The sequence below is a fragment of the Pan paniscus genome, chromosome 12 (genome assembly GCF_029289425.2).
Source record: "Pan paniscus chromosome 12, NHGRI_mPanPan1-v2.0_pri, whole genome shotgun sequence".
Classification (NCBI taxonomy): Eukaryota; Metazoa; Chordata; class Mammalia; order Primates; family Hominidae; genus Pan; species Pan paniscus.
This window is the reverse complement of record NC_073261.2, coordinates 30,779,653-30,791,655: the sequence shown is the minus strand read 5'-3', so window position 1 is coordinate 30,791,655 and position 12,003 is coordinate 30,779,653. Positions and strand designations below refer to the sequence as shown.

Sequence of the window (12,003 nt, the reverse complement as noted above, 5' to 3'; positions counted from 1 at the left end):
CAGCCCTGGATATTTCACCCAAAATATTTATTTTTTCTTTTTTTCTAGGTAAGGTGTCTTGCTCTGTCGCTCAGGCTGGAAATCTTGGGCTCAAGCGATCCTCCCGTGCCAGCCAGTAGGGGGGACTACAGGCGCGCACCATATTTATTTATTTTTACTGAAATAGTCTCCGTAGAGACTGTTAAAAATTGCCAATGTCGACTATATTGCAAGTCGTCACGGTGGGGTATTGCGAAAAGTTTTCAATGAGCAATAATCGCGCTTCGGATAAACCTCATTGGCCACCATACGGCCACCGCGCAACGCTAGCTAATTAAAAAAAATTTTTTTTTGTAGAGAAGGGATCTCGCTATGTTCCCCGGGCTAGCCTCGAACTCCTGAGCTTAAGCGATCCTCCCGCTTAGTCTTTCCAAAGCGTTGGGATTACAGGCGTCAGCTATTGCGCACGGCCCCATAATATTTCCTCGTTGAGCACTGAAGAAAAGATCCTTTTCCTTATAAAAATTACAGTTTCGTGGTATTTTGGTCCTGGCATTTATTGAGCACCTGCTCTGTGCCTGCGGAGCACTTCTGCCCACTTTACATAAGTTATATTAAATCCTTGCAACAATATCAGGTAGTTGTATTATTACTCCCATTTTTCAGTCAGGGTCTTCACACTTTGGTAACCTGCCCAAGATTATTGGGTGTGGAATTGGCATGCAGGTAGCCCCCTGCGGCACTGGAGTCAGCTGCTTCAAGAGTGCAAGATAGTTGAGTTCTACATTTGTTTACCAAACGGATCCATAGTTATTTCCCTGTGTATATACCTCTCCCAATGGGTTGTGAGCATAAAATTTGTAAAATTGAAGCGGGTGTGCAGAAATCGCAAGTGTACATGTACATTTCAATGAATGATTAAAATGTGGACACACTTGCATAACCACCGAGTTCAAGAAACAATATTGTTGCTGGAAAAGGGGTCCCGATCCAGACCCCAAGGGAGGGTTATTGGATCTTGCCCAGAAGAAATTCAAGGCAAGTTGCAGAGTGCAGTGAGAAGCGATTGTTTATTGAAAGCTACTCAGTTACAGAGTAGGCCATCCTCAGAAAGCAAGAGGGGGAACACACCCTCTTTATATTAAACTCTTCTTATATAGGGGTCTTATCTATGTAAAAACTAAGCTATGTCTACATGAGGGTGGGCTGACAGCATAACAAAATTTAGTGCTTTTTGATTTAAAGAAAGTTATCCTTGGCATTTTAATGCATAAATACATCAAAGCATGACTCTCTCTCTCTCTATATATATATATTTTGTTTGTTTTGTTTTGTTTTGTTTTTTTGAGACAGGGTCTCACCTTGTTGCCCAAGCTGGAGTGCAGTTGCCTGATCTCAGCTCACTGCAACCTCCACCTCCCAGGCTCAAGCTATCCTCCTGCCTCAGCCTTCCAAGTAGCTGGGACCACAGGTGTGCACCATCACGCCCAGGTAATTTTTTTGTATTTTTAGTAGAGACAGGGTTTCGCTATGTTGCCCAGGCTGGTCTCGAACTCCTGAGCTCAAGCAGTCCACCCACTTTGGACTCCCAAAGTGCTGGGATTACAGGTGTGAGCCATCGAGTCCTGTAACTATAACTATCTTAAATCATATACTGTTAGGCAATATTGGAGCATCTGGACATTTTGTTGTTGTAGGAGTTTCTCCTTGCAGGCATTACTAAACTGCTCTTTTAGCCATAGCATCTTATGACCATGGGTTGGGACTAGCAAGGAATGTGCCTTGCTAGTTTTAAGATGGAGTTGGGGCCGGGCGCGGTGGCTTATGCCTGTAATCCCAGCACTTTGGAAGGCCGAGGCGGGCAGATCACGAGGTCAGGAGATTGAGACCATCCTGGCTAACATGGTGAAACCCTGTCTTTACTAAAAATACAAAAAAGTAGCTGGGCGTGGTGGCATGCGTCTGTTGTCCCAGCTACTCAGGAGGCTGGGGTAGGAGAATCGCTTGAACCCAGGAGGCGGAGGTTGCAGTGAGCCGAGATCGCGCCACCAGCCTGGGCGACAGAGTGAGACTCCGTCTCAAAAAAAAAAAAAAAAAAAAAAAAAGATGGGGTTGAGATGGGCACGGTAGCTCATGCGTGTAATCCCAGTACTTGTGGAGGCTGAAGTGGGTGGATTGCTTGAGCCCAGGAATTTGAGACCAGCCTGGACAACGTGGCAAAACCCTGTCTCTACAAAAAATACAAAAATTAGCTGGGCATGATGTTGTGCGCCTGTAGTGCCAGCTACTCCAGAGGCTGAGGTGGGAGGTTGGCTTGAGCCCGGGAGATGGAGGTTGCGGTGAGCCCAGATCGCACCATTGCACTCCAGCCTGGGTGACAGAGCCAGACTCTGCCTCAAAAAAAAAAAAAAAAAAAAAAAAAAAGCAGTTGATTTTAAAATGGTGTCATCCTGTCTCTCCTAGGCTCCTGTTTTCCTAATAGCATGAACAGACCCCCCGTCAGCTCCTACCCCTTGGTCTCTGACCTGTTCCTCCTCCGAGGTGACCTCTATCCTGAATTTTGAAAACATATTAGTATTGCCTATTTCTGGACTTTATGCAGATGAAGTCATTGGTATGTATTCATTTGCATCTAGTGTCTATACATTCATAAAATAGATCACTGTGTAGCCATTAAAAATAATGAGAGAGTGCTATATAATTTCATATGAAACTTATCAGGACACATTGCTAAGTAAAAGCAAAGAGAAAGCAGACACCGAGTGTAGACTGTTATATGCATGAATGTCTCTGAATAGTATATGAGGCACCTTCAGGTCTCTTTTTTTTTTTTTTGAGACAATCTTTCTCTGTTGCCCAGGCTGGAGTGCAGTGGCGCAATCTGGGCTCACTGCAACCTCCACCTGTCGGGTTCAGGCAATTCTCCTGGCTCAGCCTCCCTAGTAGCTGGGATCACAGGTTCCCGCCACCATGCCCAGCTAAGTTTTTTTTTTTTTTTTTTGAGATGGAGTCTCACTCTGTCACCCAGGCTGGAGTGCAGTGGTGCGGTCTCGGCTCACTGCAAGCTCCGCCTCCCGGGTTCATGCCATTCTCCTGCCTCAGCCTCCCGAGTAGCTGGGACTACAGGCGCCCACCACCACGCCTGGCTAATTTTTTGTATTTTTAGTAGAGATGGGGTTTCACCGTGTTAGCCAGGATGATCTCGATCTCCTGACCTTGTGATCTGCCTGCCTCGGCCTCCCAAAATGCTGGGATTACAGGTGTGAGCCACCGTGCCTGGCCCCAAAGATGATTGTCTTATAAAAGCCTATGTAACCCTTTTCATTTTTTCTTTAAAAAATGTCTTCCTTTACCTCCTGGAACACATCCATACTTATTCCCATTGTAATGCCCGTTCCTGAATAAACATCATTGTTTTTTTAGAGAGGGAGAGAGAGTCCATTGGTGAGAGAGAGTCTTACCAATCTCCTGTCCCCAGGGCACTTCCACCCCTGGGTATTTGTACTGATCAACCAGGTTACGCTTTCAGCATTTGCAAACTCAGGATGGAGATTTTAGACCCTCTTCAACCTCCAGGTTTCCTCTTTGCAAAGGCCAGCAGCAGAAGCAAAAGAGATGGAGCCCAGGTTACCGTTTATTTTTCTATTTACCAGTCATTTGGAATTTGGACATTTTCTGTCCTGTGGTTGTGGTGAGGGTGTGGGTTTTGTGTGGTTTTATATATTCTTTGTTATTTTTTATTCTAGTTTTTGTTTTTGTTTTGGAAGGTATTTTAGAGAAATAAGATTTCTGTGGCTACCATGACTTGCTGTTACAGATTACATGGTACCCCCTCTTCATATGTTGAAGTCCTAGCCACCCCGCCGAACCTCAGAATGTGACTGTATTTGGAGATAGGGTCTTTACAGAGGAAATCAAGTTAAAATGAGGTCATTAGGGCAGGCCCTAATCCGATATGATCCTGTGTTCTTAGAAGAGGAAATGTGGACTCAGGTGTGTATGGAGGGAAGATGGCTTGCAAGCCCAGGGAGAAGATGGCCATCTGAGCCCACGTCCTGGAACAGAGACTTCCCTCACAGCCTCAGAAAGAACCAGCCCTGCTGACGTCTTGATCTCAGACCTCCAGCCTCCAGAACTGGGAGACGATTCAGTCAGCTCCTACACAACACAGGGTTGAACTGTGCGGGTCCACTTCTATGCAGATTATTTTCTTTTTTCTTTTTTGAGACAGAGTCTCGCCCGGTTGCTCAGGCTGAAGTGTAGTGGTGTGATCTTGGCTTACTGCAGCATCCACCTCCCAGGTGCAAGTGATTCTCCTGCCTCAGCTTCCCAAGTAGCTGGGACTATGGGTACTCGCCACCACACCTGGCTAATTTTTGTATTTTTAGTAGAGATGGGGTTTCACCATGTTGGTCAGGCTGGTCTTGAACTCCTGACCCCAAGTGATCTGCCTGCCTTGGCCTCCCAGATTGCTGGGATTACAGGTGTGAGCCACCGTGCCTGGCCCTATATAACTCTTTGTGCAAGTTTTTACCCCTAAAAGATATCTGCCATCTCAGCCATGGAACAGACACTGTAAGAACATGAAGGCTCAAGGGCAGGGCTGGCTACATAATTTGTGGGACCCATTACAAAATGAACATGGAGAAAAAACGAGAAAAAAGTGTAGTACAAGGTACTATAATAGATTTTTCCTTTGAAAACAGTTTAATACTTATAAAATGTAATAGAGGGAAATAGTGACATGCAAGTAACGAAATGGGCGTATCAATTGGTCTATGCTATTTTTGGTGTTATAATTTTACCTAATATAATAAGTAGCAACACTTTGTTAGTGAGACGGGCTTTCACCATGTTGGCCAGGCTGGTCTGGAACTCCTGACCTCAGGTGATCCGCCTGCCTCAGCCTTCCAAAGTGCTAGGATTACAGGTGTGAGCCTCTGCGCCGGCTGTGATGTCTTGATTGATCATAGGATTTTTCTGGCTATTCTAGCTACTTCCAATTCGCTTCAGCCAATTTAGTTGAAGTTTTATCACTTGTGACTTCAGAGTCCTGGTTAATATCCTGTTGCCCTCAGGACATGCAGGATGGAGGAAGGCACCAGGGAGCCGAGGGAAGTGAGCAGAGAGGCAGTCACTTCAGGGCCACCAGCATAGCCCCCGTCACTGTCCACAGACACAGGCCCTTCCCCTTCTCACGGTTGAGCAGGCCCCACCTCACTTCCGGGTATGACCTCATAGACCGTTAGGTTCCGTGGTACCCTGGAGTCCACAGCTGCTGAATCTGAAGGGCCATCAGAAGACTGGCTTCTCCATGATGGTTCATGGACTAAGGCAAAGATGAGCAGAGCCATGGCCCTCTTCTTTGTTCTCTGCTGGATCCAAGGTATATTGCTGTGGCAGCTGGAGAGAAACATGGGCCTCACTTCAAGCCTAAGTGGGGCAGAGGAGGGCGTTCCCTCCCACAGTGTGGGGAACACAGATGCTTTACCTACTCTACCTTCTATACCTCCCCAAATCTGCCATTCAGGGTTTATTACTTGGGGGAAGGGAGTAACGGAAAACATTTTCCTAACTTTGAAGCTTTCTCAAAATTCAGAGCTCTATAGGAGGGTGGCATACATGCGTATTTTAACTTTGAAGCTTTCTCAAAATTCAGAGTTCTATAGGAGGGTGGCATACATGCATATTTTAACTTTTCACTGTAAGCATTTCCAAACATATGCAAAAGTAGAAAGATTAGTATAAAGAACCACCATATGCTAACTAACCCTCCTGATTTTATCTATATATATGCACTATTTAAAAAATAATAGGGTTAGGCCAGGTACAGTGGCTCACTCTTGTAACTCCAGCACTTTAGGAGGCCAAGGCAGGAGGATTCCTTGAGCTCAGGAGTTTGTGACAAGCCTAGGCAACATCATGAGAGCCTGTCTGTATAAAAAATTTTAAAATTAGCCATGCATGGTGGTGCGTGCGTGTGGTCCCAGCTACTAGGGAGGCTGAGGTGGGATGATCACTTGAGCCCAAAAAGTCGAGGCTGCAGTAAGCCGTGATCACACCACTGCACTCAAGCTTGGGCAACAGAGTGGGATCCTGTCTCAAAAAAAAAAATTAGTAATAACTTTATAGGATATAATATATAATAAAATTCACCCTTTATTTTATTTTTCTATTTATTGTTATTATTTTTGAGATAGGTTCTCCCTCTGTCACCCAGAGCTGGAGTGCAGTGGCATAATCACAGCTAATTGCAGCCTCAACATTCCAGGCCCAAGGATCCTCCCTTCAGCCTTCCAGGTAGCTGGGACCACAGGCATGTACCACCACACCCAGCTAATTTTTTAAATTTTTGTAGAAATAGGGATCTCACTATGTTGCCCAGGCTGGTCTCAAACTCCTGGGCTCAAGTGATCCTCCTACCTTGGCCTCCCAAAGTGCTGGAATTACAGGCATGAACCACTATGTCTGGCCAAATTTACCCTTTACAAAGTATATAATTCAGTGGTTTTTAGTATACTCATAGAGTTGTGAAGCATCACTATCTAATTTTATTTAATTTTTAATTTTTTAATTTTTTGAGATGGAGTGTCGCTCTCTCGCCCAGGCTGGAGTGCAGTGGCGCTATCTCGGCTCACTGCAACCTCTGCTTCCCAGGTTCAAGTGATTATCCTGCCTCAGCCTCCCAAGTTGCTGGGATTAGAGGCGTGTGCCACCATGCCTGGCTAATTTACTAAACTAATAAATTACTAAATTAGTAAGTTACTAGTAAATTAGTAATTACTAAAATATAATTTTTAGTAGAGATGGGGTTTCATCATGTTGGCCAGGCTGGTCATGAACTCCTGACCTCAATGGATCCTCCTGCCTCAGCTTCCTGAGTAGCTGGGACCACAGGTGCACACCACCATGCCCAGGTAATTAATTTTTATTTTTTGTAGAGTCGGGGTCTCCCTATGTTTCCCAGGCTGGCCTCGAACTCCTGACCTCAAGTGATCCTCCCACCTCAGCCTCCCAGAGTGCTGGGATTAAAGACGTGAGCCACGGCACCTGGCCTGAATTTTCCTCAAATTCAAAAAATGCTGATGAAGGTTTGGCTAAAATCTTTGGTGAGTTACCCCACTCCCTGTGGAACCTCAGGCTGGATTTGAAGAGTTGCGTGCATGGTCCTCATTGTCTCCCAGGTAACCTGTTCCCGCTGCTGTGAAGGGAAGGCAGGTGCTCTTCCTTGAGGCTAGAATCTGTCTACATGTCACAGTCTCAGGAAATTAAGCAAAACAGATGATAAACACCTCAAAAGGACCCTACTGAGCATGAGTGGAGCAGAGCAGGGCCATGTGGGACTGCGGCGTCAGATGCCACCTCACACTAGCTGTGACACACCTGCCTCGCCAGTTTCTGCTCTGAGGCCCCAAAGCCAAGCTGAACCTCCTCCAGGGGTTCTCAGCCCTAACTGAGCATGAGAACCCCTGGGGCAATCCTCTTTTTAACAATTGAGACATTCCACACACACCCCACATCAGATTTTGGGGTGTGGGGATAGACCTTCACATTTGTAGTTTTCTAACCCTCCAGGGGACACTAGGCTGAGACTCATTGGTCTCCACTCTGAACCTTCCATTGAACATGTGAGAAAAACTAAGGCCCAGGGAAGTCTTTAGCAGAGAGCTGAGACGGAGAAAAGGGTTCTGAACCACAGCTGTCTGCTGAAGGAAGCTGTCCAAATGCCAGTGAAGTCTCCTGAGGGTGCCTGGGCTGTGCATCAGGAGTGAAGGTTGAGGGTCACCTTAGGTGTGAGAAGGAGCAACTGGGAGAGTGGCGCTGATGCTTCCCCCCGGGTTAGGAGGCATTTGGATCACAGAGCGATGCCTGTTCATTCCTGCTTGCAAGGGAGCAGATCTCTCGACACCTGATGGGCCTCTATTCCGTTCCGGCAGCTGTCGGTGTCAGGAGCGCTGGGCTTGCTCCTCCCCACGGGAGCCATCACAGAGGCCTCGGGCAGTCTGCATAGACAACTGCCTGGCAGGTGACCAGGAGGGGATGCATGAGCAGATGCAGGTAGCACTCGCAGTCCCCCTAGCTGTGCCCTCAGCACCTGCTGTCTAGGAGGCAGAAGCCTTGTTCTCGGCCTTGCAGGTGACCCCAGTGTCTCTGAATTCGGCCCCATATGTGTAGGAGGGGAGTGATTGCATCTGAAGATGGGAGTCCGGTTGGGGGTTTGGGAAGCTCCCATCACCCCTCAAGAGTCCACTGACCAGCCCAGCTCACACCAGGTGGGCCTTGGCATTGGAGGCCACGGCTCAACTCTGCAGTTCCCTCTGGGCAGCATTTCCAGGGACTTGTAGGTCAGCACGGTCATCAAGGACGGGTGGTGAGAGCAGCTCCTCATTGTCCTGGTGACCCCGATGGTTCATTTTCTGGTGTCTCTGTGGTGAGCTCCTGTTACATCAAGCGAGTGGAAACCACCGAGGACCAACAGCCCTGGAAATGCACTGAGAATGCAGGATGAGTGGGGTTTGTGAGGACTGTTTTCTGTGACTTAGCAAGGAAAGCCTGGAAGGGAAAGTAAAACTGCTTCTTCCCAGGGAAGCCAGAAACCTAAGAACTTAAAAGGGAAGGAGAACTTAATATATTTCAAAAATGTAACCCTTGTGAATTAGCAACAGCTTTATAAACAAAGAGATTTCCAAGCTTATAGAATCTATTCTGCTTTGTTTCTGCCCCCATGGCTCCTACCCCTGTTTTTGTGGGTGCAATTTTCAGATAGAACATTTTTACACAAGCTTCAAAACTCTCTGAGGACAGCTTTCCCCTTTGCGTCTGTCGGGTCCCAGGCAGTCACATCGCAGGAAGTGCTGGGGTTGGGCTCCTTGCTCCACATCCTTCTTCAGTGGCACGAAGCGTGGGGTGGAGTGTGTGAGTCATGTGTGATCTTGGTGTGGGCTATGGCTGGTCTGCAGCACCCCTTCAATGACTGCTTCAAGGGCTTTTCATGATGCTTGTAGCTCATGAGCTAGTGTTTCCTAGACGCTGTTTCCAGGTGTCTTGCATGTCACACACTGGCCTACCAGGGCTGGAGTGAGATCATGAGCGCCAGATTGTTGGTGAAGGAAGTTGACAGAGACATCGAATGTCGGTGAACAGGAGTGACCTTGGGTCTCAATAAATACTGTGGTCAACTGAATCCAGAACCCACCCTTACCAGCAGGGCCCACTTCTTCCCCAGCAGGCCGAGCTCTTCCCCTCCTGTCTTCCCTGGCCCTTGCTTTGTAGCTCTGTGTGGCTGTGTCATGTCTCATTGTATCTGTGTATACTTCTGCCTCTCCCGCTATCTAGATGGCTCGGGGAGGCACACCACACACCAGGTCACCTTCCTCTCTGAACCCCCAGCACCTCATACTGTTTCTGTGCAGAGATAAGGCTGGGTGAAAGCTTGTGTGAATGATCTGAAGTCTTCTACTCTAGGCCAGTCTCCAGGAGCATTATGATCTTTAGGAGGGTGGGCTTGGTTCCTCTGTACAATAATGGGTCATAAAACTGAGTGGTCAAGATCATCCCGGTGAGGGCAGTCCGTGTGTTGCCATAGTTGCTGTACCGGTTAAGAATGCACCTGGCTGCAATTTCCTGAAAACCTGACGTATAGTGGCTTAAACAAAGAGTGGTTTATTTTCCTTCTGTCATAGCAATCTGGGGGAGGCCACTGTGGCTTTGGCGCAGGAGGTCGGGAAAGGCCCGCTTCTCTGATATCATTGGGGGCCTCCCCAGTGCTTGTGTGGCAGAATGACAAGAGGAAGAAGAAGGAGAATTATGGCACTGAGTATCATGAGATTTGGGGTCATATATCTTTAGTGGGCGGTGTTTGCTGCCCCAAATGTCTCATGCCATTAAAATGTTCTGGAAATGATTTAGGTAGTTGGAGTTTCCTTCCCAAAGACAAGGCATTTACAGCATGATGTCCAATATCCATTGAGTTTGTGTCATGCATTCATTGTATTCATAGTCTGCTTTAGGTACTTAGCAAAATATTGCTGATATTAACATGCCTTTGTTTGCTTCACTGGAGATGAAATTGTGCTCCAAGTGTTTTCCAAGGTTCCGTATGACCCATCATTTGATGAAACAAGAACAGCAGTCAGATCCATTACAAAGAGAGACACACAAAAAAGCAAGTATATGTCGTTAACCTAACATGTGTACATACCTCTACAGACCTCTGTGTTATGTCAAATATGCGATGCTAGCATTTTAGCATTCCTTAAATTAACTACTGTGGTGGAGGGGGTGCAAAGCCAAACTGAGATGTGAAGAACTCTCTGAAATCCCCTCTACAGTCTTCCTCCCAATATGGGAGTCTATAGGCTTCAGTGTGAATATCCCTGTATTTTGGGGTGATCCCTGATGTGCAGTGTCAGGCATGTTCTGCCACTCTGGAGGCTATGCAGAGGACAGAAACCCGGTTTGCAAGTGGGGTTCACTGTTCCTTGTAACAGGAGCTGTGAGAAGTGTAATCACTTTCTGTTCACCAGCGCTTTATAGGTCACTGCCCAGGAGTGCCCAAGTCACCGGCTTGGGAGAGTAATGTCTTCCTGCGTCCCTCCCTGTCACCTCTGCCATCATTCCACCTCATCCTCTGTAAAATATTTGCCCAGAGAAGCAGAGCTGATTTCTCTTCCAGCACTGATGCTCCAGTGCCAATGCTGAGAGGAAGCAGCTGGCCACATATGCAAAAATAATGCATATTAACCCCAAATCACATGAAGAAAAGAGAAACCTTGTAAGGTGGACATCATGTGAATTAGGAAGAAAAGTAACAATGAGTAATTAGTTATCAGAATAAGCCATCTATGTGTGCCAGGAATTTTAAGACTCTCAGTAAAGCAATTTAGTAACTAATCACTCTGCCAATGCATTCCATAAGCCATTGAGAAAAGATATGAATATTTCACTGCATAATCTCAATAGCTTGCCCTGCACCATGTTTTATGATGCTCCCTTGGCAGATACATTTTGAGGAACACGTTTTTAGCAAAGTGCTTGCATGATTAAGTATGTCTATTCTTAATGATTTATCAGTGTCTTATTAACAGAGAACTGTGCATTGTCATTTATTGGATCAAAGTGGTTGTACTTGAAATCATTTGCCATACACCATGTAGGCCTTTCTACCCGTTTTCCTGTAGCATTAAACCTGCCATGTGCACAAATCTCTCAATGCTTATGCATATTGTCTGTCAACAGACTATGTGAAAATGAGCTTAGCCCCTGGTGTTGTGTTGGAACTTCAGATGCTTGCAGACACTTCATGAATGCTCTGTGACACTCAGAATAGGTGGGTTCAGGCCAAGTGCATGATGCTCCCCTCAAAATCCCGTGCAGAAGAGTATCAATCTGAAGGGAACAGCTGCAGACCCAATGAAAGACTTAATCACAGCCATGGTTTATTTTCCCATAGGCTCTTCCCAACAAAAGAGCTTGAACAATGCTGCATTTGCCTCAGGTTCAAATGAGCGAGAGGAACATTTGGCTAAAATATTTGGTAAGTAGCCTCCTGCTATGAAGCCTTTAGCCTGTGTTTGAAGAGTTGCATGCTTGTCCCTGGTTGTCTCTCAAGTAGCCTGTTCCTGCTGCTTTGAGGGGAAAGCAAGTGCTTTGCCTTGAGGCTAGAATCTGTTTCTCTATGAGTCAAAACCTAAATAAATTAAGCTAAACGTGGAAAATAAACACCTGGAAAGGATCCTGCTCCTCAAAGAGTGATCTATGGAGCAGGAGCAGGGCTACCATCTGGTAGTGTGAGAATACCCTGGGGAGACTGTTTTAAAGAGACACCCCAGGCCCTCGTGGTGGCTCAGGCCTGTAATCCCAGCACTTTGGGAGGCTGAGGTGGGTGGATCACCTGAGGTCAGGAGTTCGAGATGAGCCTGGCCAACATGGTGAAACCCTATCTCTACTAAAAAAATACAAAAATTAGCTGGGCATGGTGGTGTGCACCTGTAATCCCAGCTACTCGGGAGGTTGAGGCAGGAT

General features: G+C 46.6%; 1 protein-coding gene and 1 non-coding gene across 5 annotated transcripts in view; one reads left to right on the top strand and one right to left on the bottom strand.

The window, feature by feature from the left end:
- Window positions 1–166: 166 nt before the first annotated feature.
- On the bottom strand, window positions 167–307 carry LOC112439032 (U4 spliceosomal RNA). Its single transcript, XR_003027329.1, has one exon. It is a non-coding gene; the product is annotated as a U4 spliceosomal RNA (small nuclear RNA).
- Window positions 308–1,479: 1,172 nt separating this feature from the next.
- C12H2orf92 (chromosome 12 C2orf92 homolog) overlaps window positions 1,480–12,003 on the top strand; it is a 37,154-nt gene continuing 26,630 nt past the window's right edge. For 2 of the 4 annotated variants that reach the window (XM_063594576.1, XM_055107632.2), the window contains exons 1-4: window positions 1,480–5,365; window positions 6,921–7,088; window positions 10,043–10,144; window positions 11,432–11,515. In XM_063594576.1, coding sequence (XP_063450646.1) covers window positions 5,320–5,365; window positions 6,921–7,088; window positions 10,043–10,144; window positions 11,432–11,515 — 400 coding nt within the window. In that variant the 5' untranslated portion in view covers window positions 1,480–5,319. Of the gene's footprint in view, window positions 5,366–6,920; window positions 7,164–10,042; window positions 10,145–11,431; window positions 11,516–12,003 lie in introns of all 4 variants that reach the window. The other 2 variants (XM_055107631.2, XM_024927572.4) reach the window with 2 other exon arrangements.